Here is a 25,670-nt window from a genome sequence, read left to right on the forward strand (position 1 = left end):
CCTTGCCTAAGAACTAGGCAGATCTGATTCTGGAGAACACCACACTTCTAGTTCAGTGGCTCCAGCACTAGGTAGGCAAACCGTTCTCTTCTCCATTTAACAATGCCTGTTCTGCATCAGGCACTGTGCTAGGCACTGGAGATATTAGCAATGACCTAGACCTAGGCAGAATCTGTTCCTTGCCTTTATGGAACTAACAGCCTGGGGTGGAAGTCAGACAATACATAGGAGTCAGTATATAATTTTATACTGTAATTAGTGGTATGAAGAAAAGAACTAGCTGCCCTGAAAGGAAGAAATAACAGGGATAGATTTGAGATAGGATTGCCATCCCCCGTTTAAGAGAGGAGAGAGTTAAAAAAATCTTTTTAATAAATTGATTACCAGTTGTTAAAACAACAAAGAGGGGAGAGGAGAGAGTTGAGGCGCTGGCACCAGCTAGTTGAGGGCAGTCAGGTCGAGAGCCTCTCAAGCTCAGAAGCCTTGGTCGCGCCGCTCCCACCTCTCCACTCATCCTAACGGAGTCCTAGGTCTGCGCAGGCGCACTGACGGTTGCCATGGGGACAGCTGCTCCTGCACAAGCGCAGATAGCTTCAAGATGGCGGCGGTAGCGGCTGCACGAGCAGTTTCTGTGGGTTCCGGGCTGCGGGGTCTGCAACGGACACTGCCACTTGTAGTGATTCTTGGGGCGACCGGCACCGGCAAATCCACCCTGGCGTTGCAGCTAGGCCAGCGGCTCGGTGGCGAAATCGTCAGCGCTGACTCCATGCAGGTATGACAGTGCGGCTGTCCACGGGCCTGTGAAACCCAGAGGCCGCGTGCGGGCCTCTGGCGGAGTGGATACCCTGTCGCATGGGTGTAGTGGGTGAACCCTGAGGCTTGTGGGACCGACTGGGCAGGTGAAGGGAACCCATAATTACTACGTGCCCACCCACCATGTGCCAGACGTAGTGCCAGGCGATTGATTGGCTTTCCTCATCTCATTTACTTCTCACGACGTTGCTGTTGGTAGATTCTGTTCTCTCCATTTGCGCGTGAGAAAATTCACTTAGGGAGATGGAACGGCTTTCTCTGTGTCACACAGCGAATAAGGGGAGGAGATAGCATTTGAACCTACAAGGTTGACAGGAGTCCAATAAATATCTTTTGAATGAAAATTATCGCAGAGCCTTTGCTACTTAGAGTATTCAGCGACACCGGTATAAGTTGGTTACCATCTATGAGTGCCTCCTGAGGGTATGGAACAGGATGGATATTCATCGAGACCTGGATTCTAGTTCCGGATCTGCCGTCGGCCACGTGAGCTTAACGTATCTGTGAAGTGGAAAAAATGCCACCTGCCCTCAGGGCTGTGGTGCTTAATAAGTGAGATCATGAGTTTTATTTTTTATTATTTTGTTTTAAAAATTTTTTTTTAACGTTTATTTATTTTTGAGACAGAGAGAGACAGGGCATGAACGGGGGAGGGGCAGAGAGAGAGGAAGACACAGAATCGGAAACAGGCTCCAGGTTCTGAGCCATCAGCCCAGAGCCTGACGCGGGGCTCGAACTCAGGGACCGCGAGATCGTGACCTGAGCTGAAGTCCGACGCCCAACCGACTGAGCCACCCAGGCGCCCCGAAATCATGAGTTTTAGAATGAAGAGCAGGGTCCTGAAGAAGGCCAGGGCCATGCACTTGGCAAATATTTGTGTAAGCTGAGGTTAGAGGTTTTTTTAAATATTTTTAAAAAAATTTTTTTAATGTTTATTTATTTTTGAGACAGAGCATGAACGGGGGAGGGGCAGAGAGAGAGGGAGACACAGAATTGGAAGCAGGCTCCAGGCTCCGAGCCATCAGCCCAGAGCCCGACGCGGGGCTCGAACTCACGGACCGCGAGATCGTGACCTGAGCTGAAGTCGGACCCTTAACCAACTGAGCCACCCAGGCGCCCCTAGAGGTTTTTTTTAACCTACTCTGGCTGATGGGAGTCGGGAGGCTTTGTCCTCTTCCCTGAGTTAGAGGAAAAGCCCAGAAGGAGTGTGTACCACACACAGCACCTGGGTGCATTTGGCCTCGGGTTGAGAGTGGGTGACATTTGGGGTAAATCTGTGATGGAGGAATTACACACGCTATTTATTGAGGATAATTTACAGTTAATGAGGTTTTGGAGTAAATGAGGTGCTTGAGTGTGAAATGGCCTGGCACTGAGTCTAGCCCCTACCTGATGGGTACTCAGCAAGGAAGGGCAGTCCTTCCCACTGCACCCCGTAACCCTCAGGGCATGGTTTCATTTGGAGGGACATGACCCGTCAACACACATGAAATGATGAGTATAATTCAACAAATGTTTGTTTGCAACCTCTACGATGTGTCAGCTTCAAGAGACAGACTTTACCTCAAATCCCAGGCCTGTCTTTTCTAAGGTATGTGATTTCAGCCTGAACTCTTTGCGCCTTTGTTTCTTCTGTAAAATAGGAAGAAGAATATCAGCGCAACATAATTGTGATGATTAACATGATAAAGTGTGTAAAGCACTTAATAGTACGGCACGGAGTGCTAAAAACATGACAGGTGCTATTTTCCGTAAGGCCCTTTTGGAGAGAAAAACCATAATGCCTCTCCTCAGCGAGTTTTAGTCCAGCTAAACATGAAATAAAGCAGAAGTAGTGTTTGAACTGTGATACTAATGATGCTCTGCAAGGTGGATGGGGCAGGGAGGAGAGAGACTGCAAATGTTAGATTTTATGCTAAAGCATACAGTTTCTGAGAAGGGAGAAGAAGTCAACAAAGACTGGTGTGGTTAGTCACGGAAAGCTCTCTGAAAAGGGACTTGAAAGGTCAAGTTTGGATAGATAAGAAAGAAGAAAGGCATTATGTCAAAGGAGAGAACATGAAGGAAGATTTAGAAGGTGAAATGGGCATGTGTGTATGTAGGATGGTGAAAGGAGGCTGTTCGTTAGGTTTTGCGGATATTGTGGAATGGGGGATGAGTAATATGATGAAGGAAGGCAGTGTGTAAGAAGCATTCATCTGTGAATAGTGTGCCTGATGAATTGGATTTGGGGGTGGGTGTTAGGAATGCAGGGGAAAAGAAAGATGTCATCATGTCAAAGTGAGTTGACCACTGATCGCTGAAAGAATAATGCACACCATGTGATTCAGGATTCAGGTTTGTGGGCCTGGGAGAGTATGGTGAGCAGGGCAGGAAGTCAGGAAGGTTTGGCACCGCACAGTGGGAGTGGCAACAGGACTTCCAAGGGGAAAGTCTGTTGGGGGGTGGAGAGTGTAACAGGTATGAGCCGTTTCAGGACTCTTGCACTGACTGCCTCTGCCTGGTGGAACTTCTTCGTCTGTTTAACCACATGGCTTGCTTTCTGTCTTCAGTCACATCTTTACTCAGATGTCACCTTATGAGGCCTTCTCTGATCCTCCTATTTAAAATAACACACCACTGCTCCCTGTTCCCATCTTCCTCAAACACCACACGTAGCCCAGTCGAGAGTGTTCTCAGTAAGTCGTCTTAATTTTACATTTATTTAAAATAATTTTTTTTAATGTTTGTTTATTTTTGAAAGAGAGAGAGAGAGACAGAATGCAAGCGGGGGAAGGGCAGAGAGAGAGGGAGACACAGAATCTGAAGCAGGTTCCAGCTCTCAGCACAGAGCTGGCTGGACGCAAGGCTCAAACTCAAAAACCGTGAGATATCATGACCTGAACCAAAGTCAGACGCTTAACTGACTGAGCCACCCAGGTGCCCCTTAATTTTACATTTATTTTTAAGTAAGTTAGTGGGTTCTGGCAATGAGTGTTGTATATAGCTCTTTAATAGCTATTACCCATTTCTCAGAAATCTTTCTCTACTCATAGCTGTGTGCTGTAAGGTTGAGGTTGCTAGTTTTGTTGACTGTAAAACAGGTCATGTGTATGGGACAATGAGCCTCATATAGTGCTGATGATACGGTAGACCCTTAATATTTGATGAAGTATTTGTTGACTTGCCGTATTAAAATGGCACATCTTGATCCATTCAGATTTTTCGTGTGGTTATATAAGTAACTAGAGCATGGGAATTACATATTCTTTTGTCCTAGGGACACCACAAGGATTAATTAATGTATGAAAACACTTTGAAGATTATTGAGCCTCCTGAACTGGCTATAGGTTGTGTTTAGTTTTGATTGTACTGTGGATATTTGTATCATTTCCTCTTGATTCCCATTGGAGAACTTTGACCTCTGATTTTACTTTTCAGTCCAAATAATGATATAAAGTATCTCTGCCCCATTTATGGGGTTATATGCAGTTCTTCATTCTACCTTTGCTTACCATGCCCCTGTTACATGTTTCACTTGTTTTTTTATCCAGTGGAGGGAGATGGTGCTTTTTAGTGACTTGAGGTTGACTCAGAATTTTTATAAGTGTGTGAACAAAAATGACATTTAAAGAAAGAATTGAAGTATAGTTGATAACGCAATGGCACATTAGTTTCAGGTGTACAAAAGGACGTTCTTAATGTTGGATTACCAGCTCCTTGAAAGAGCATTTTCAATTTCAAATAAGTACACAGGCAGAATGATAATAACAACTTAAATTTGCATAGCAAATTTGTTTATAAAATACTTACATATGCTTTTTATTCTACCTTACCTCATAAGGTAAATATCATTGTCATTTCACAGGTAAGACAACAGGCCTTGCAGTAAGGTCTGGCAGTAAGTAGCAAACCTGGAGTTGAACATAGGTGTTTACTTTCCACCTCTACTGCCTTATCCACACAAAGCCATCCCCTTTAGATGAGGCAGGGGCTGTGGTGTTCAGTCATTAGAGAGTATTTCTTAACTTGTACGCCACTCTTCTTTCACAGGAGTGTGCTACATTTTGATCGGGATATAAAATGTATTTGAGGATTCATATTGTGAATCATAGTGTGAATTCATAGTGATGTCTGTCAAATGGAGTGTTGAGCCGAGTGGTGGCCACATGAGGCATTGCCTATGGGGATAAAACTTGCTGCACTAAGAGGTATAATTTAATGTCAATAATTTAATGATACTAAAGGCAGAGAATGTTTACTGAAACAAAGGAGAAACTTGGCCTTGTGGAGAGCCTAGTCGGAGCTGTAAACTTTGTTGTACAGCCACACAGACCAAAGGATGACCAAATGGAAAGTGTGATAATTAGAAAGTTCTTTCAGGCTTCCAAGTTGATCTTTTAAAAAACAAATATTTGCTTTTTAATAATCACTTTTGGAATGATGTCCAGAATTTCATATTTCACAAGTATACTAATAATTCAAAAAGGATTGTAAAACACTGTCTTAAATCTTAACTTGTCTAGCACCTCATACTTGTTTCGTTATCCTTTTGTTCTGCCTTAACTGTAGGGTGATCCTAAGGCAAACCCTGTTGGGGCATTTCCCATCCAGGGAAAGTGATTGTTTTTTTGTGAACATTGAGTAAGTATATCAAGGTAGCTTCTTCGAGGGAAAACCACAATGGAATGTTTAGGGTAGTATATCTAGGGTGATAATATTGTCCTGGAGCCCAACAGATAATGACTTGCTTCTGTAGCCATGTAGCATGTGAAGGTCCTGCCTGGCTTCTTGCTTCCCATTCTCATGCACTTGATTTGTTGAGTGGGAAGTCAGAAACACTCTCTGAGGGATTACTTGCTTAGGGACTCCTGCTGGGCTCTACTTTGGATTTCTGCCTGGCAGGTGTGATTATAGTGAGAAACAACATTTGTGCTTAATTTCCTGAGTTTTCCAAGTGCTGGTTTCACAAATCATAGAAACATAAATATTGTTAGTCAGCAGTAAGAGTCTAAATTTAAGGAGGGTCAGGTAATACAATCCCTGCTTTCCAGGATGGAAAAACTGAGGCACAGAAGATTAAAGAACACACTAGAGATCACGCTGCAAGACACTGGTACACCTGGGAATTGGATCTGGGTCTTCTAACTCCTCTGTAGTGTCTAATATATTGCAGGAAGATGATACTGAAGGTCTTCTTTTCAGACTGAGTCTTTTTCTTGGCATGTAAATTCAAGGTACAATGCATCGCCTTCAGTGACTGGATGAAACATTGTACTGAGAAACATGAAGGCACTTGCCAAAAGATGTACAATGACTGCCTGGAAATACAGACTGCCAACTATATGCCACGAGATAAATACACAAAGTGTTCTATTTGGGTTTATAGAGAGGAAGTATCCCTAATGCCTTAGTTCTTCAAGTCCTGTGGAGAAGCAGTAGTCATACATAGGAGCACTGTTCCCTTTATGTTTGTCTAAACCTACAAGAGCAGAAGCAAATGATTTTTGGCAGTCTGACTAGTGAGCAGCCTATGTGTCATCTAATAGATGTGGAGTCTGGGTTCTTTTTGTCTGCTTCGGGACATAATTTAGGAGCAGTATTTTTTTTTTTTTTTTTTTTAAACCAAAGGACTGTTTGTCTGATAGTGCTCAAGGGAGATCAGGGATGCATGGGAGAGGGATATGAAAGGAGAGAAGGGAGTGTGAATCACGGTGGCTTAGTAGGACACGATATAAAAGCCACAAAAACCTGTTAACCAGGAGAGATGGGGGCTGTCTGGAGGCTGCTTGCCACAACTGAACAGAGGCGATCTTTTAAGGAAAAAAAAAAAAAAAAAAAAGACTGAGGCTGGGGGTGCCTGGGTGGCTCAGTTGGTTGAGCATCATCTGACTCTTGATTTCAGCTCCGGCCATGATCTCACAGTCTGTGGGATCAAACCCCATGTCGTGCTCTGTGCTGAGCCTGCTTGGGATTCTCTCTCCCTCTCCCTTTGCCCCTCCCCCACTTGTACGCTCCTTCTTGGTCTCAAAATAAATAAGCATTAAAAAAAAAACAACTGAGCATGACAAGAAGCTAAGAAGGAAGTCTCAAAAGTTTTGCCTCCTCCCAAAAATCTGTCTGTGTCTCTAGATTCCTTGATTCACCTCCACTGTGACTGAATGTAGTTTTCCTTTGGCTAAAGTATTCAGCTTGGTGGGTTGTTCATATACTGTATGTTCACCTTTTTGCAGCGATGGGAAGAACTTTGGAATCAAACCTTCGATGTTTTGTAAGGAAAGAGAAGTCACTACTGGCCAAATGAGAAATCGTGGGAGGGCACAAATGGGACTTGCAGGTTCAGATTTCTGAGGCTTCAGGGCCTGGGGCAGGGTGTTGAAATAGCTCTTCTTCAAAAGGAATGTAGTATGTTCTAGGGGTAAAAGTTACTTGGGGTATGTAAGAATTCACGTATGTGATTCGTATCTGCTTGTATGTGTCTTAACTAAATTGGTTTTGGTTTCTTGTGTAGTTTGAATTCTTTAGATAAACTTGAATCAGACTGGGGTCCTCTTTGCCGCCTTGCTTACCTTTGGAGCTACAGGTTCACCACTGCTGCTTCCTCATTGTGGCATCCAGAGTTCAGGCTCATACCACTACACCATGAACAGTCATAATAATAATAGCAGCAATGTAGTAAGCAATAATAGTCTGTATGCCAGGTACTGTTCTAAAAGTTTGACATGTATTATCTCACTTAGTCTCATCACAGCCTTATCAGGTAGGCACTATCATTATCTCACCCATCCAGAAAATTCCTTTCTTGAACTCTGTCTCTGTGCTATTCTATATTTTTCCCCCACGTCTTCTTACTTATTTGTCCATTCATCCTGCATCCCATTCTTTTCCCCTGTACCCACTGTATACATTTCATCAGACAGAGGAGGAAGACTATTCCTGACAAAAGAACAGCATGAGCAAAGTAAAGGAAGAATAAAAGTGTATGGTATGTTTTCAAGGAATGACCAGGAATTATCTGGCATGGAGGATACTTGAGGAACAGTAGTAAGAGGTAAAACTAAAAATACAGGACCCTGTGAACAAGTTGCAGAGGCCCTTGAAAGGAATGCCAGGAGGCGTGGCGTTTTAAATTCGGAAGCGATAGCGAATCTGTTACATAGGGTAACTCTGATGGAGAGTGGGTTAGAGAGTGATAAACAGCTTAGGATTTGGTTGCATTAGCCTGGGTGAGAGGGGCTGGAGTTGGTCTGCGGCTGGGGAGAAGTAACCATTTCGACATTTTAGAGACAATCAATAGGATTTGGTTTTTGAAAAAAAAATCCAAATAACAGAAAAGTACAAAGGAAGTGTCACCATAGTCTTGGCATCAAAGGTTCAACATTTTAAAATGCTGGTGCACATCCTTTAGACATTTGTGTATTTTTGCAAATGTGCTTATGTGTTTTTTTGTTTTTATTCCCAATTTTACTGTGGTAACATACACATAAAATTTACCACCTTAACCATTTTTTTTTTTTTTTTTTTTAAACTAAAAGAACCTCTACGGCCAACATTGATTGGGCTTTTGAACTCACGACCTGGAGATTAAAAGTCACATTCTCGGCCAACTGACCCAGCCAGATACCTTCATCTTAACCATTTTTAACTGTACAGCTTAATGGTATTAAGTACGTTCATAATGCTGTGTAACCATAATCACACCATCTATCTCCATAACTTTTTGTCTTGTAAAACTGAAACTCTGTACTCGTTAAACAATACCTCTCCGTTCCTCTTTCCTCCTAGCCCTTGGTAACTACCATTTCACGTTCTATGTCTATGATTTTGACTGCTCTTACATACCTCATATAAATGGAATCATATAATATTTGTCTCTTTTGTGACTGGCTTGTTTCATTTAGCATAATGTCCTGAAGGTTCCATTTATGTGTGTATGTTTCTACATAAATTGACTCATACATTTGCTATTCTTCTGTGTCCTGCTCTCCCCCCAGTCTTAGCAGTATGTTATGGATAACTTTATGTGTTAATGTTACACAACTGTACATCAGTGGTCTCAATATGGGATCATTTTGCCCCCCAGGGGACATTTGCAATTTCTGGAAACATTTTTGGTTGTAACAACTGGGGAGGTTGATCCCTGACATATATTGGGTAGAGACCAGGAATGCTGCCAAACATCCTACTTTGCATAAAACAGCTCCTCACAACAAAGATTTATTTGGCCCAAAATAGTAATATATTGTACTGAGGTTAAGAAACCCTGTTTACTTTATTGGTTGTTAAATTTTGAAGTAATTATAGATTTACACAAGAGTTTCAAAGATAGTAGAGAGAGTTCTTGTATACCCTTTACCTATCTTTTCCTAAAATTAACATCTTGCATCATCATGGTACATTTGCCAACACTAAGAAATTGACATAGGTACGGTACTGTTAACTGTAGACCTTACTTGGTTCTCACTAGTTATCTACTAATGTCCTTATTCTGTTTCAGGATCCCATCTAGGGTCCCACATTGCATTTAGTTTTCGTGTCTGTTTAGGTTCCTCCAATCTGTGACAGTTTCTCAGACTCTTCCAGTCTATGACTTCAAAACTGTTGAAGGGTACTTGTCAGCTATTTTGTAGAATGTTTCTTAATTTGGGTTTCTCATGATTACACTGGCATTAGAGATTTGGGGAAAGCATACCCTTCTCATTACATCATATCAGGGTATGATGTTAACATGACTTATTTCTGGTGCTGTTAACGTTAACCTTGATTGTTTGGTTTGGGTTGCATCTGCCAGATTTTGCCACTGTGAAGCCCCATTTGTTAGAAATGACTTGCTAAGTCCGGCCCACATTGAAGGGGAGGGGATTTAAGCTCTACCTCCTGAAGGGAGGAATATCCAAGAATGTGTGGATGTATGTTAAAAGCACCACAATAATTAATAAATATTTTAGAGGAGATACTTTAAGGAAAAACAGGACATCTGAATTGTCTCAAAGTTTCACTCACTAATTTAAGGATTTGTCAGTGGATCATTCCTGCTGCAGTTACTATGATAATTTACTTCATTCCTTCTACTTTTATGAATTGTAATTTTTGTGGAATGAGTTGTCCTTTTTCCTTACTTATTTACATCATTTACTTGTATAGTATGGATATTTATTTTATTCTTTGGGTTATAATCCAATACAGTGTTGTTTTGTTGCTCAGATTATTCCAGCTTTGGTTATTGAGCGCTCTTTTATATTGACTCTGTGTCCTTTGGCATGCCTCCATGTTTGTTTAGTACTTCCTTTCTGGCACCGCAAGATGCTCCCAGCCTATGTTTGTCTTGCCCCAGCCCTAGAATCAGCCATTTTCCCAAGGAGCCCTGATTCCTTTTATTGGTGAATGTTTTTCTTTTGTTTTGTTTGTTTTTTTGTGTGAATGGTATTTAGAAACCAAAATCTGGGGCTCCTGGGTGGTTCAGTTGGTTAGGCGTCCAACTTCGGCTCAGGTCATGATCTCACGGGTTCATGAGTTCAGGCCTCTCGGTCAGGCTCTGTGCTGACAGCTCAGAGCCTGGAGTTTGCTTCAGATCCTGTGTGTGTGTATGTGTGTCTCTCTCTCTGCCCCTCTCCCACTGTCTCTCTCTCTCTTAAAAATAAACATTAACATTTTTTTTAATAAAAAAAAATGAAACCAAAATCTGGATGCTGGGTGTGTTTGTTGCTATTGGGATATCATTGTTTCTTGTCTCTTTGGTGGAAAAAGCTAGGAAACATGCTTATGTACACTAATCCTTGTATACACAAATATCTATGTTTATGTCTGTATCTATCTACATATATATGAAAATAAACATGTGTTTATACAAATATCTCTGACTCTACTCTGGCACCACAGGATCCATCCCAATGTTCTCTATTTGTGTTCTCTTTCTCAGAGAGTAAGAAATTTGGCTTCTCATTGGCTATAATATATTTATTTATTTATGCAACCTGTAGTTTCAGTAGTTACTTATGTAAGAAACAAACTTACCAATTAAAAAATGTTTTTAATGTTTATTTATTTTTGAGAGAGAGAGACAGAGCACGACTGGGGGAGGGGCAGAGAGAGAGGGAGACACAGAATCTGAAGCAAGCTCCATGCTCGAGCTTTCAGGACAAAGTCCCACAGGACAGAGCCCCACGCGGGGCTCAAATTCACAAACTGTGAGATCACGACCTGAGCCAAAGTCAGATGCCCCAACCGACTGAGCCACCCAGCCGCCCCAACAATTTACCAATTAGGTATAATGTTTGTATACAGTTCTTTTTGTTCATTTTAGCCTATAGTATCTAGTCATAATGTTATACACAGTTATTTAGGTAAGCTCCTTTTTTTCCCCCTCCACTGCCCTTCAGTGAGGTAATGCTGTGCATTTGTAACACAGGTAGATTCATTTATTGCAGTCTGCATTCTATCCTGGGTTCCCCAGAAGTTGTTTTTTTGTTTTGTTTTTTTAAATTGCATACAGTAAAGTGCATTCTTTGTTGAGTACAGTTTTATGGGTTTTGACAAATGCAGAGTCAGGTTTCCACCATCACAGTACCGTACTAAACAGTTCCATCACTCTAAAAATTTTCTTGTATGGCCTCTTTGTAGTCAGCTCTTCTACCTACCCCACCTTCCAACAACCACTGATCTGTTTTCCATCCCCTTGTTTTTTGCCTTTTCTGGAATGTAATGTACATGGAATCATACAATATGCAGCCTTTGGGGTCTGGCTTTTTCACCTAGCAAAAGGTACCTTTTAAATCTCCCAAGTCCATTACTCTTTATTGCTAAGTGTCATTCCATTGTATGGATGTACCATAGTATGCCCATTCACCTAAGAGAGGACATCTGAATTTCCAGTTTTTAGCACTTATAAAGAAAGCTGTTATAAACATTCATGTGCCGATGGTTTAACTTTATAGGAAACCCTTAAAGGATTTTCCAAAATGGCTGTGCCATTTTGCATTCCTACCAGCAGTGAATGAGAATTTCTGTTCCTCTGTATCCTCCCCAGGATTTGGTATTGTCTTTTTTTTTTTTTTTTAATTTTAGCAATTCTAATAGGTATGTACTGGTATCTCAGGGTGGTCAATTTACATTTCCCTAAAGGCTAATGATGTTGAGCATCTTTTCATATGCTTATTTGCCATCTGTGTGTCTTTGAAGTGTTTGTCAGATTTTTTGGTGGATGTGTTTGTCTTATTCTTGACTTTTAAGAGTTCTTTATATATCCTGGGTACAAATTCTTTATTAGATTTGTTATTTGCCAGTATTTTCTCCTGCTCTGTGGCTTATTTGTTTTTCATTTTCTTCACAGTGTCTTTGACAGAACAAAAGTTTTAAATTTTCACAAAGTCCAATTTTTTTTTCTTTTATGGATTGTGTCTTTGGTTTCCTACCCTAAAAACTCATTGGCAACCCCAAGGTCATGCAGATTTTCTTGCCATTTTTAAAAAAAGTTTTAAATGTTTTATTTATTTTTGAGAGAGCGAGAGCTAGTGAAAGAGCGTGGGGAAGGGGCAGAGAGAGAGGGATACATAGAATCTGAAGCAGACTCCAGGCTCTGAGCTGTCAGCACAGAGCCGGACGCAGGACTTGAACTCACGAACCGCGAGATCATGGCCTGAGCCAAAGTCAGAAGCTTTACCAACTGAGCCACCCAGGTGCCCCTCACCATTTATTAAGAGAAGTATTATTTAAAGAAAAATTGTATAGTTTTGCATTTTACATGTAGGTTTGTGAGCTGTTCTGAATAAATTTTTGTATAAGGTATGATATTATGGACATCCAGTTGTGCCAGCACTGATTTTGAAAGGCTATCCTTTCTCCATTAAATTGCCTTTGTACTTCTGTCAAAAGCCAGTTTATATTTGTGCGGGCCTATTTCTGGGCTGTGTTCTGTTCCATTCATCTATGTGTCTCTTCTTTTGCCAATATTGCATTGTCTTGATTACAGTGGCTTTATAATAAGTCTTGAAATTGGATAGCATAAGCCTTCCAACTTTCTACTTGGTTGTTTTTAATCTCCGGGTAGTCTATTTTTTTTTTAATTAATTTATTTTTTTTTTATTTTGAGAGAGAGAGAGAGCACAAGCACAGGAGGGGCAGAGAGAGAGAGGGAGAGAGAGAATCTCAAGCAGGCTTCATGCTTTCAGCTCGGAGCCCAATGCAGGGCTCGATCTCATAAACCATGAGATCATGACCTGAACCGAAATCAAGAGTCAGGTGCTTAAGCGACTGAGCCACCCAGGCACCCCATCTGTGTAAGTCTGTTTTATAGATGTATCATATTAATGAGGTTTCTACTGAAGGACATTTAAAGGGTTGTTTTTTGCTATAATAAATGATGCTGAGATGAACATCTTCACACATACATCTTTTTGGACTGTGTGATTCCTTTTTCAGGATAATTCCTAGAATGGGAATGGGATAATTCCTTTTTCGGGATAATTCCTAGAATGGGAATACTGGGTAAGATGTAAAAATTACCTCTTTTTTCCTCCCAATTTTCTGAGGTTATTAGAGGTTATATTATTTTTCTCATTGAGGTAAAATTCATATGATGTCAGCCATTTTAAATTGTTTTTTGTTTTTTTAAAGTTTATTTATTTTGCGGGAGAGAGCACACACATGGGAGAGGGGCAGAGAGAGTGGGAGAAAGAGAATCTCAAGTAGGCTCTGCTCTGTCAGTGCAGAGCCGGATGTGGGGCTCGATCTCATGAACCGTGAAATCATGACCTGGGCCAAAATCAAGAGTCAGACGTTTAAACATCTGAACCACACAGGTGCCCAGCATCAGCCATTTTAAAGTGAATGATTCTGGGGCATCTGGCTGGCTCAGTCAGTAGAGCATGTGACTCGATCTCAGGGTTGTGAGTTCGAGCCCCATGTTGGGTGTATAGATTACTTAAAATATCGTATCTTTAAAGTGAACGATTCAGTGTCATTTGGTATATTCACAGTGGTGTACAACCATACCCTCTGTCTAGTTCCAAAATATTTCCACCACCCCAAAAGAAAACCCCATACCCATTAAGCAGTTACTTGCCCATTTTCCCTTCCCTGCCAGCTCCTGGCAAATACTTGTCTGCTTTCTGTCCCTATAGATTTAACCTATTCCGGATATTTCATATAAATGCAATCATATAATCTGTTAGCATGTATTGGTAATTTGTTCCTTTTTATGGTTGAATAATTTTCCTTTGTATGTATAGATCACAATTTGTCCCATCTATTGATGGGCATTAGTACCTTAGGGTATTATGAATAGTGCTACTGTGAACTTGTATGTATATGTACATGTATTTGTTTGATTATCTGTTCTTAGTTATTTTTGGGTAATACCTAGGAGTAGAATTGCTGGGTCACGGTAATTCTATGTCTACCTTTTTGAGGAATTGCCAAACTGTTTTACACAATGGCAATATTATTTTACATTCCCATCAGCAATGTGTAAGGGTATCAATTTCTCTACCTTGTCTCCAATACTTGTTATTTTTCCTTTTAAAAAATTATTTTTAACTTTTATTTTTTTTTTTAGTTTTGTTTATTTTAAGACAGAGAGGGCACAAGCCGGGGAGAGGCAGAGAGAGAATCCTAAGCAGGCTTTGCACTCCATGCTGAGCTCAACATGGGGCTTAGTCTCATGATGGTGAAATCATGACCTAGCCACAATCAGGAGTTGGACGCTCAAACGATTGAGCCATCCAGGCACCCTTTTCCTTTTTAATAAAATTTTCCTTAAAAAAAAAAAATATATATAGCATCCTAGTGGGTGTGAAAGTGGTATCACTTTAAGAGTTTTGATTTACATTTTCTTAGTGGCCATTTGTGTAATATCTTCTTTGGAAAAAATATCTATTTAGGTCTTGTGTTCATTTTTTTTTTTTTTAATGTTTATTTTTGAGATGAGAGAGACAGAGTATGAGTGGGGGAGGGGCAGAGAGAGAGGGAGACACAGAATCCCAAGCAGGCTCTAGGCTCTGAGCTGTCAGCACAGAGCCGGATGTGGGGCTTGAACCCACGAACCCTGCGATCGTGAGCTGAGCTGAAGTAGGACACTCAGCTGACTGAGCCACCCACCTGCCCCTTGTGTTCATTTTTAAATTGGGTTGGTTGTCTTTTTGTTGCTGGTTGGCACACATTACATTTTGATACATATTGCCAGACTTTTGGTTTGAAGAAAGTTTGTATCAGTGATATGTCTATTTTTGTTCACCCTTGCAATTCTGTGTATTACCTATCTTTTCATTATTCTGGTTTGGTAAACAAATGAATTTCATTTCTTTGGTTAATTGTCTTTTCAAGGGTGCATTGGTCATTTGTGTATTGCTTGTTTTAATTCCTTGCTCATACCTGTTATGCCCACTTCTATATAATGGTTTTCATTTATGTGTTTATTGCTTTGTAAGAGTTTTTTGTGTATTGTAAGTTTGACTCCTTTACGCAGTCTCATGTATTGGAAGTATTTTTTTCAGTTGGTCATTTGTCTTGTGACTTGTATGATTTTTTTGGGGTCATAATAAATGTTTTAGGTTTGTATGTTCTCATACTTTTTGTGAATACATGTTACTTTTAACATTCTTTTAGAAAGAGAATGTTATAGGGGGGGCACCCGGCTAGCTCAGTCAGTAGAACATGGACTCTTGCTCTCTGGGTCATGAGTTCAAGTCCCATGTTGTGCATAGAGCCTACTTTATTATTTTTTCTTAAAGATTTAAAAACTTTTTAAAATGTTTATTTTTGAGAGAGAGAGAGAGAGAGAGAGAGAGAGAGAGAGAGACAGGCAGAGAGGCAGAGCGTGAGCCAGGGAGGGGCAGAGAGAGAGAGAGAGAGAGAGGGAGACACAGAATCGGAAGCAGGCTCCAGACTCTGAGCTGTCAGCACAGAGCCCAGTACGGGGCTCCAACTCATGAACAGTGAGACCATGACCTGAGCTGAAGTCAGACGCTTAACTGATTGAGCCACCCAGGTGCCCCGAGTCTACTTTAAAAAAAAAATGAGAATGTTATAATAGATTTATAATGTATTGAACTGTTGGAACTTACAGATGTGAACAAAAAGTATTGTTGATGCTCTGGTGTAAATGAAGGTATACTCAGGCCTCCTTGCCTTCAGCATGCCTGTTGCTCTTTGCTTGCAGTCCCCTACATGCATAATTACAGATGGAATATGGGATTCTGTGTTGTCCAGGTGGGTACTTTTGGTTAGCTACCCCACTACCCAGTTTCCTTACTTTCCTTTTTTTTTTTTTTTTTTTTTTTTTGGTTTACATCTTGCTAGTGCCTAGCATCATAACTTGTAACGGTGGTTCTCACTCCCAGGTGCACATTGTAATCACCTGGGTAGCATTAAAAAACATTGATGCTCAGGCTTATAGTATTCAGAAAGTGTGTATTGATTAGAATTAGATTTAGATGATTTGCCTAATAGGCAAATGTTTCCTAATTTATAGTCTGTCTTTACTCTGAGGTCTTCATTTAGCTTGTTTAGCCTAGCAGGCAGTTTTATTTACTGAGAAAACTGGGTTTTAGTCTCAGCTTTGCCACTAACTTGCTGTACTTATAACCTGGGACAAGATACTGCCCTCTCTGGGCTTTAGTTTCCTCTTTGGCTATATTAGTGAGGGGGGACTGATTAGATCAGATCAGGGTTGGGCAGACTTTTTCTGTTAAGGTCCAGTTAGTAATATTTTAGGCTTTGTGGGTCATACAGTGTCTGTCAGTGTCTATTTTATTTATTTTTTATTTGTTTTGAGAGAAAGAGTGGGCATGCTTGTGTGTGGGAGGGGCAGAGAGAGAGAGAGAGAGAGAGAGAGAGAGAGAGAGAGAGGGAGGGAGGGAGAGAATCCCAAGCAGGCTTCGCACTGTCAGCACAGACCCTGAAGCCAGGCTTGATCCCTATGAATCCCAAGATCATGACCTGAGCTGAAATAGAGTTGGACACTTAACCAGCTGAGCCACACAGGCTCCCCTGTCTGTCATGGTGTCTAAAGCTCCTTTTAGCTCTGGTATTTTGTGGTTCTCTTCTTTCAAACCCTAGCCAGGGGTCTCACCTCGAAACACCAAGAAAAATCTTGTTTAATCACCATCAATTAAATATAGATAATGCCAAGCACTTCTATAGTGCTTATTACCATTTGCCTGCCATTATTCTAAATATTTCATCTATATTAACTCTAATCTCCAGAATAACATAGTGAGGACTGTAGGTACTATTATTATTATTATTCCCATTTTATAGATTAGGATACTTGAGGCAGGGAAAACTAAGATACTTAAATATCCTGCGAAATGAAGTTGGGTAGTGGAGTCAGAATTTGAACCCATGCTTCTGGCTCCATCATACACTGTTGGCTTTCCCTAACTTAGATACAGACCTCCAAATAATATATGCTCTATCTCAGGTATCTTAAAATAAAATCTCACTGAAACCGTCAAAAGTGGGCCAATCTGGAGGCTGTAAAATTGGCCACAAGAAGAGCTTTATTATTGATTTTATTTTCTCAAAAGAGCCCTTTTGTTTCTGTCCCAGCATTATGGTCACATGGCATCGTCTTTGTTTATATTTTCAGTTTTCTATCATATTTACTCTTCAAAACCTTGAAGGGGTTCAGTGTATGGAAGCTGTCTTCTCAGTTTCTGGAATTTAATTTCACCTTAGTAGGAATTCATTACTTCAGTCAAGCAAACAGACTAGAGTCAAATGGGAATAAAAACTCCTCATGAGAGGCAGCAGAAACAGCTTGTGTTATGGGCAGAGCATCTAGGCTTTAGTCGTGTCTCTATTGCCAGCCAATTATATATGCAGGGGAGCTCCCTGAGCCTCTGTATTCTCAAGTATAAAATTTCAGGTGATCGGACCGGGTAGATGATCTCGGAATTTCCTTACATCCGTGCTTTGCCAGGGCTTGCAGGTGGACTTCTAAGCAGCCACTGCAGAGGCTCTCCGTTGCAGAGTTTCTCATACTTCAACTTTAAAGTATGTTAACTTTAAAGTATGCCAGTTTTGCATTCTCTGCCCTGATCTGTCTGCATTTATTTATCTATTTACTTATTTAAACGTTTATTTATTTATTGAGAGGGACAAGTGGGGAAGGGCAGAGAGAGAGAAAGAGAGAGAGAGAGAGAGAGAGAGAGAGAGAGAGAGAGAGAGAATCCCAAGCAGGCTTCACACTGTCAGCACGGAGCCCGATGTGGGGCTTGAAGTCACGAACCACGAGATCATGACCTGAGGCAAAGAAATCAAGACTCAGATGCTCAATCTACTGAGCCACCCAGGTGCCCCTGTCTGCATTTATTTAGATGTAAAAATTCATGTTTTATGTTCTTTTTATCAATTAGGAAGATCTGGTGCTTAAGAAGAATGCATAGTGTACTTATTATATATGCACCTCTCAGTTTGAGAAGCATGGCCTTGTATTATGATTGTAGTTCCTTTTCCCTTAAATAGAGATAGCCTTGGGAGGACCAAAAGTCTGTATCTGCACTACAAATTCCAAACCACTCCTCTCACTAGACTGAACACATCAAGTACAGGTTCTCCCACTTTCTGAGCATCTTAATCTGTCTGATTTAGTCAGCATGTCTGCAGTTGAACTTCTGCCAAGCAAAGCTAAAAGGAGTAGTTGCCTGCCATGTTCCTGCAGCTAATTCATTCTTTCTTAATAAAGTGTACATTTTTTAAGAAGGTATCCTTTTATTAAGAAAGAAGAATTAAATAGGGTGCCTGGGTGGCTCAGTCGGTGGTTAAGCGTCTGACTTTTGATTTCAGCTCACGTCTTGATCTCAGGGTTGTGAATTCAAGCCCTACATTGGGCTCTGTACTGGGTGTGAAGCCTACTGAGAGAGAGGGAGGGAGGGAAGGAAGTTAGGCAAGAGATTTGACCTTTTCTCTACTTTTCCACATCTCTTCATTTGAATAATCAAATTCAAAATCTTTAAAAAAAATTTTTTTTTAAATGTTTTCTTTATTTTTGAGACAGAAAGAGGCAGAGCATGAGCAGGGGAGGGGCAGAGAGAGAGCGAGACACAGAATCTGAAGCAGGCTCCAGGCTCTGAGCGGTCAGCACAGAGCCCAACGCGGGGCTCGAACTCACGAACCTCGAGATCATGACCTAAGCCGAAGTTGGATGCTCAACCGACTGAGCCATCCAGGTGCCCCAAATTCAAATTCTTTTAATCAAAAAGGAAAATCAACTTTTGGTGATAGAGGCAGGAAAGCGATTGAAGGATTTCAGGATCTAATTTGGATTGGGAAGGAAATGAAGTTAAAAGGGGGAAGATAACTTATGAGGAAGAAACCAAACAAGGAGGGCAGCTTTTCATTTTGCTTATAAACAGCTATGTTGGGGCATCATAGCCAACCTGAACTCAGACAGAGCTCCACGATCTGCCCAGTGTCCAGGATCTTGCTGATTAACACACTTATTAGGGCCACCCTACAGCATAAAAACCCTAAAGGGTTGGAGCCACGTTGCCTGGATTTTAAGTCCTAGCCCTACTACTTACTAGCTATGCAACCTCTCTGTGCTTCAGATTTTTTTTTTATGTTTATTATTTATTTTGAGAGAGACAAAGATAACACAAGGGTGGGAGGGGCAGAGAGAGAGACGGAGAGAGAGAATCCCAAGCAGACTCCACGCTGTCAGCACAGAGCCTGATGAGGGGCTCAAACCCATGAAACCGTGATATCCTGACCTAAACCAAAACCACCCAGGGATTTTGGGGAGTTTCTCCATGGTGAAATTTCTTTGGACCAGGGTTTCTCAACTTCAGGACTGTTGACATTTTGGGTTGGGATAATTTTTTGCTGTGTGAGCTCTTATTTCCTTGTAGTATCCAGTTAAATACCTAGAACATTAAATGTTTGGTGGTTATGATATTTAAAGAAGATGGTACAGTCACACTTTAATGTCTCTTAGAAACTTTAAATCACGTATGTCTTTATAGTACAGTTATTTGTATCTCTGTTTCTGCTAGCCTGGACTCCTTTTTTTTTTTTTTTTTTTTAAATTTTTTTTTTTTTCAACGTTTATTTATTTTTGGGACAGAGAGAGACAGAGCATGAACGGGGGAGGGGCAGAGAGAGAGGGAGACACAGAATCGGAAACAGGCTCCAGGCTCTGAGCCATCAGCCCAGAGCCCGATGCGGGGCTTGAACTCCCGGACCGCGAGATCGTGACCTGGCTGAAGTTGCCCCTAGCCTGGACTCCTTGAGGACAGGGACCCTTTCTTAATCTTCTTTGCATGCCTAACATCTTGCAGATTACCTGGCACATAATAGACTCAGTAAATGTTTGCAGAGATAAGTCAGTTATGTTGATAATTGGCTAAGTAGGTTAAACCTGGGATTTTTCAGAATATTTCAGCTATCAGACCTCACAAAGAGGCCAGAGCCTCCTTAGTATTGACAGAATCTGATTTGTGCAGAGAGAAGCATTTTATCCAGTCATTTCTGTGTACACAGATCACAGGTGTCTTCTGGGAGAGTAGGAGATGGAACCGAGTGGCATACTGCCTTTAAAAGATAACACAAACCCTGGGGCGCCTGGGTGGCGCAGTCGGTTAAGCGTCCGACTTCAGCCAGGTCACGATCTCGCGGCCCGTGAGTTCGAGCCCCGCGTCGGGCTCTGGGCTGATGGCTCGGAGCCCGGAGCCTGTTTCCGATTCTGTGTCTCCCTCTCTCTCTGCCCCTCCCCCGTTCATGCTCTGTCTCTCTCTGTCCCAAAAATAAATTAAAAACGTTGAAAAAAAATTTAAAAAAAAAAAAAAAAAAAAAAGATAACACAAACCCTTTAAGCTCTTCTTAGCACCCAGGGCTGCCTGTTCTATAGGCGAAGTCACACTGAAACTATAATTGAAGCTGGAAAATAGGTGGAATATAAAGCAATCAGCTACAAACCTGACTTACCCTGGTAGAATGTTGTTTTGTGGGCAGGTAATAAGCCCAGTTGGGGCATTTGCAATATAAATATCTGTATGGACCAAATGTGACGTTTACAAAATTGATTGGTTTCTAAATTTGTTTAGATATTTATCCTTAGTGCATATGTGTAAAATGTTGCTGTGTTTTTGCTTTTTGGCTGGGTGGTATGATTTTAATTGATAAGCAATGTATGCCCTAAAATGCATCATTCATGGGGCACCTGGCTGGCTCAGTTGGTGGAGCATGTGACTCTTTATCTCAGGATTATGCGTTCAAGCCCCCTGTTGGGTGTAGAGATTACTTAAAAGTAAAATCTTAAATGCATAATTCGTAGGTGTACAAAAAGTGAAAATATCTGTGTAGGGGTGCCTGGGTGGCTCAGTCAGTTAAGCGTTGACTCTTGGTTTCAGCTTAGGTCACGATCTCACAGTTCATGAGTTTGCTGCCTTGCTCCCTGTTGCCCCAGCTTGCTCTCTCTTTCTCTCTCTCTCTCTCTCTCAAAAAAATGAAATATAAAAAAATTTAAAAAGTGAAAATACCTGTGTAACCACAACTCAGTTCAAGAAATAGAACGTTACCAGTCCTCTCAATAGTTTTGAAAATTGTGATTTGATCCAGCAATTCCACTTCTGGGTGTATATTTAAAAGAATTGAAAAATTCAGCAAATGTTTGAAAATTTCATTTCATTGCAGATATTCACTGTTTTCTCATTGTGCTGAAAATCTGTCATCCAAGTCTTTCGTTGTTATTGTGGTAAAGTATACATGACATAAAATGTACCATTTTACCATGCATTAAGCACATTCACATTGTTCTGCAACCTTCACACTCTATCTCCAGATCTTTTTCATCTTCCCAATGAAACTCTGTACCCATTTTTTTTAAGTAAAAAAATTTTTTTAAAAACATTTATTTATTTTTGAGAGAGAGAGAGAGCATGAGTTGGGGAGGGACAGAGAAAGAGAGAGATACAGAATCCGAAGCAGGCTCCAGGCTCTGAGCTGTCAGCACAGAGCCCGATGCAAGGCTCGAACCCGTGAACCCTGAGACACTCAACTGACTGAGCCACCCAGGCGCCCCTGTACCCGTTTTATATGGACTCTTCATTCTTCTCTGCCCCAGCACCTGGCAACCACCATTCTACTTTTTGCCTCTGAATTTTTACTAGTTACATCATGTAAGTAGAATCATACAATATTTGGCTTTTTGTTACTGAGTTGTTTTACTTATCATAATATCTTTAAGGTTCATCCGTGTTATAGTATGTGTCAGAATTTCCTTCCCTTTTAGGGCTGAATAATAATGGAATGACACATTTTATTTATCCATTCATTCATGGTGGACTGTTGGGTTGCTTCTACCTTTTGGCCTCAGTGAGTGATGCTGCTATTATAGACACGGGTGTATAAATACCTGTTCAGCTCCCTGCTTCCAGTTCTTTGGGGTACATACCCAGAAGTGGAGTTGCTAGATAATATGGTAATTCTATTTTTTTATGTGTTGTTTTTAAGATTTTATTTTTAAGTTATCTATACTCACTGTGGGGCTTGAACTCACAACCTTGAGATCAAGTGTCACATGCTCTACAGACTGAGTCAGCCAGTGTCCCTCTATTTTTTATGTTTTGATGAATCACCGTACTGTTTTCCATCCATAGCTATGCCATTTTACATTCCCACCAACAGTACACAGGGGTTCTAATATCTCTACATCTTCACCAACATTTGTTATTTTTTGTTTTTTGATAATAGCTATCTCTGTGTATGAAGTGCATCCAGATTTTTTTATAGGAACTTTTTGTTAGGGAAGTTTTCCAACATATAAAAAAAATAGAATGAGTACCAGTTGAACTTCTGTGTGTCTGTCACCTAGCTTCAGTAAGTTAGGAACACTTGGCCAATCTTGTTTCATTTAGTCTATCCCTCTTCCACCATTATTGGAATGTAGATCCCAGCTGTCATATACTTTCTTTTTTTTGTCCTATGGTTAAAAACAGAAAATAAAGATAAAATTTTAATGTTATGAATGTTACTGCAAATTTTACTTGCATCATTGTTCTCCCTTTCATTTAGTGATCATAATTCTTTTCTAAAGTAATCTCTACCCAATGTGGGGCTCGAACTCACGACCTTGAGATCAAGAATCAGATGCTCTAATGACTGAGCCAGCCAGGCACCCCAGTGATCGTAATTCTTTTGTCATTATTAACAAATGTCTTTTCAGCGTCATTCTTGCTCTTGTGCAGTGCAGCTATAGATGTATTTTACATATGCCCTTCATCTACCCTTGCCTTCTTGCTTATTAAAAATTTATTCAGGGGTAAAATGAAAAAAATACACAGTAGCTGTGATCACAAGTTGCACAGTCATTTGTAAGCTCAACTTTAACAGCACATCGCTAACTGTCAAAAGAAGTCATATTAGAATGGAAGAGTGAAGCAACATCATTATAGATATAACCTTGGATCAGCTCTCGTGTCTTTAAAAAATATATATACTTCCATTCATAAGTACTTCAGTATACTGTATACCTCAAAGTTAAAGACTCCTTTTTTTTTTTTTTTTAAGTTTATTTATTTTTTTTTTTGAGAGAGGGAGTAAGCTGGGGAGGGGCCGAGAGACAGGAGAGAGAGAGAATCCCAAACCGGCTCTGTTCTTTCCTGATGTGGGCTCAAACCCACAAACTGCGAGATTATGATCTGGGCCCAAACTGAGAGTCGGACACTTAACCAACTGAGCCACCCAGGCGCCCCAGTGACTCCTTTTTTATTTTCTCCTTTTTAACAAAACAAAACAAAACAAAACAAAAAACAAAGCAAAACAAAACACAAAACCATAAAGCCATACGATACCTAAACATTAACAATCCTTTTATTATCAGATACCTGCTTAGTACCACCATATCTTTATGCCCAGTTTCTTTTAGTCTGATGGTATGGGAAACAAAAGTTGACAAATCACTCAAAGATGACAATTCACATTGGTAACCAAGATGTAGTACTTTTGTATGAATTACAGTTTTTAGTTTGTTAACTCTGTGAGCAAGAAGTCTTTCCTTAAACCATGAGTACTTCTTTCTGATATTTGTTGGCATTTGCATATACCATAAATAGTGTAATAGTCTACTTCCTTTAAAATAAGGTGAGCCTCATTCTGGGGTTACCTTCTGTTTGATTTATGTTGATGTGTTTATTTGTTTAAGCTTACTATTTTAAGGAGTTCTAGAAGATACACTTAAAGACAAGACTCAAAATGACAATTTACCAGGTATCTAGGTGGCTCAGTCAGTTGAGTGGCTGCCTCTTGATTTTGTCTCAGGTCACAATCCCAGGGTTGTGGTATTGAGCCCCATGTCAGGCTCTGCGCTGAGCGTGGAGCCTGCTTAAAGATTCTCTCTCCCTCTGCCCCTCTCCCCTCTTGTGCTCGGTTTCTCTTTAAAATTTAAAGAAAAGTGGGGGGTGGGGAATGAAAATTTATCTACAAATTTATCTATATGTCGGATAGAACATGCTGGTAGGGATATTTACATTTTGGTTTTTTTGTAAGTTGGGGATGGTAATTTTGCATTTGCAGCGATAATTTCCTTAACATTAATCTCAATGTTAAAAACGAGAATCCACTTACAGGGTTCAGAAATCTTCCACTGGCAAAATCAGGTTGTTGCTGTTTGAGTTCTTTCACGTTGATTGGGTCATTTGGAATGCAACAGAGCAAGCTAAAGTTTGTGGGAAAAGAGGGAGAGGAACACGCAATTGTTAACTCCTTTTCTCCTGTAGTCTTCTTAATTTGTGCAGAAGACTGCGGTATAGGGTATATCCTATAGCACTTTGTAACATCAGAAGGAAGTCTTGCTCAAGATACACAGAGAGAACACCCTGTGATCTAAGATTCCACCAGTATTCAGGTGTAAGAATGCAAGTTTGTTGTCGGGCACAGATTAAATGAGTTAAAGGCAGAGCGGATTCTTTCCTGGTGGCTCTTTATATGTCTTATGTGCACTATTTTACTAATTAACAATTTTATTTTACCTGAAGATAGCTTCTGTCCCTGTTGGGTAAAAAACCTCAGTAGCTACCAGCAAAGAGGCTTCAGAGTGATAAATAATAACACTAAATTTATTTCCCATTATCCTTCTGTTGTGATAGTAGTTGTTGTAATATGGGTAGTAATATAATAACCCTTCATAGCATCTGCAGTGTTAGGCAAAAACTAAGTGCTTTGCATGTATTAACTCACTTAATCCATGCAACAACCCCACGAGATAGACATTATTATCCTCATTTTACTGATGAGGGATGGAGGCACAGAGAAGTTAGTAACTGACTACTCCACTGGTACAAATAGCTGGTAAGTGGCAGAGCTAGGAATTGATCTGAGGCAGCCTGGCGCCAGCGTCCTTCCTCCTAACCATTATACTGTGCTGTACTTAATCGACACCCATGTAAGTAAAGGGAAATGTGAGATAAAAAATGCTTTTAACATCTTTGTGGGCTCTATGGAACTTATTATTTGTTCATTCAATGCTCCCTGTAGAATCAGTGATTACAGAGAGAACATTTAATCTCAAAGCATTCATCCCTATTTTCAAACTAGTATTTTCAGATCTGCTCTCCGAGACCTTGCATTTAGAAAAAGTACATTTGAACTTTTTAGTTGAATTGGCAGATCAAGAGCTTACAGGCAGGATATTGCCTTTGAGTATTTAGACTGTATATGCTAGCCCCCTGAAGCAGTAATTTGGTTAGATCACAATGTTTCCACTAGAGTGTAGCAGTATTAGGGGTTCTGACTTCAAAGTGTGTATGTGTGTGTTTTATATGTATCTTTGTAAATAGGCCACTTCTTCACAAATGGAGCCAATGCTATACAAATCCTAAAAATTATGTTTCAGAGCATTTTAATCCAAGAAATATCTAAGCATTTGAAGTAGAACTATGAGC

At 40.5% G+C, this 25,670-nt stretch overlaps 1 protein-coding gene across 4 annotated transcripts in view; it reads left to right on the forward strand.

Annotated features, from left to right (window-relative positions):
- The first annotated feature begins 597 nt into the window (after positions 1-597).
- The window catches only part of TRIT1 (tRNA isopentenyltransferase 1), a 43,048-nt gene continuing 17,975 nt past the window's right edge, over positions 598-25,670 (forward strand). For all 4 annotated transcript variants that reach the window (XR_007154797.1, XM_047871066.1, XM_047871068.1 and 1 more), the window contains exon 1: positions 598-772. Coding sequence is in view for 3 of the 4 variants with exons in the window: in XM_047871066.1 (XP_047727022.1) it covers positions 599-772 (174 nt within the window). In the remaining variant the exon portion in view is untranslated. The remainder of the gene's footprint in view (positions 773-25,670) is intronic.

This window comes from Prionailurus viverrinus, chromosome C1 (genome assembly GCF_022837055.1).
Source record: "Prionailurus viverrinus isolate Anna chromosome C1, UM_Priviv_1.0, whole genome shotgun sequence".
Taxonomy (NCBI): Eukaryota; Metazoa; Chordata; class Mammalia; order Carnivora; family Felidae; genus Prionailurus; species Prionailurus viverrinus.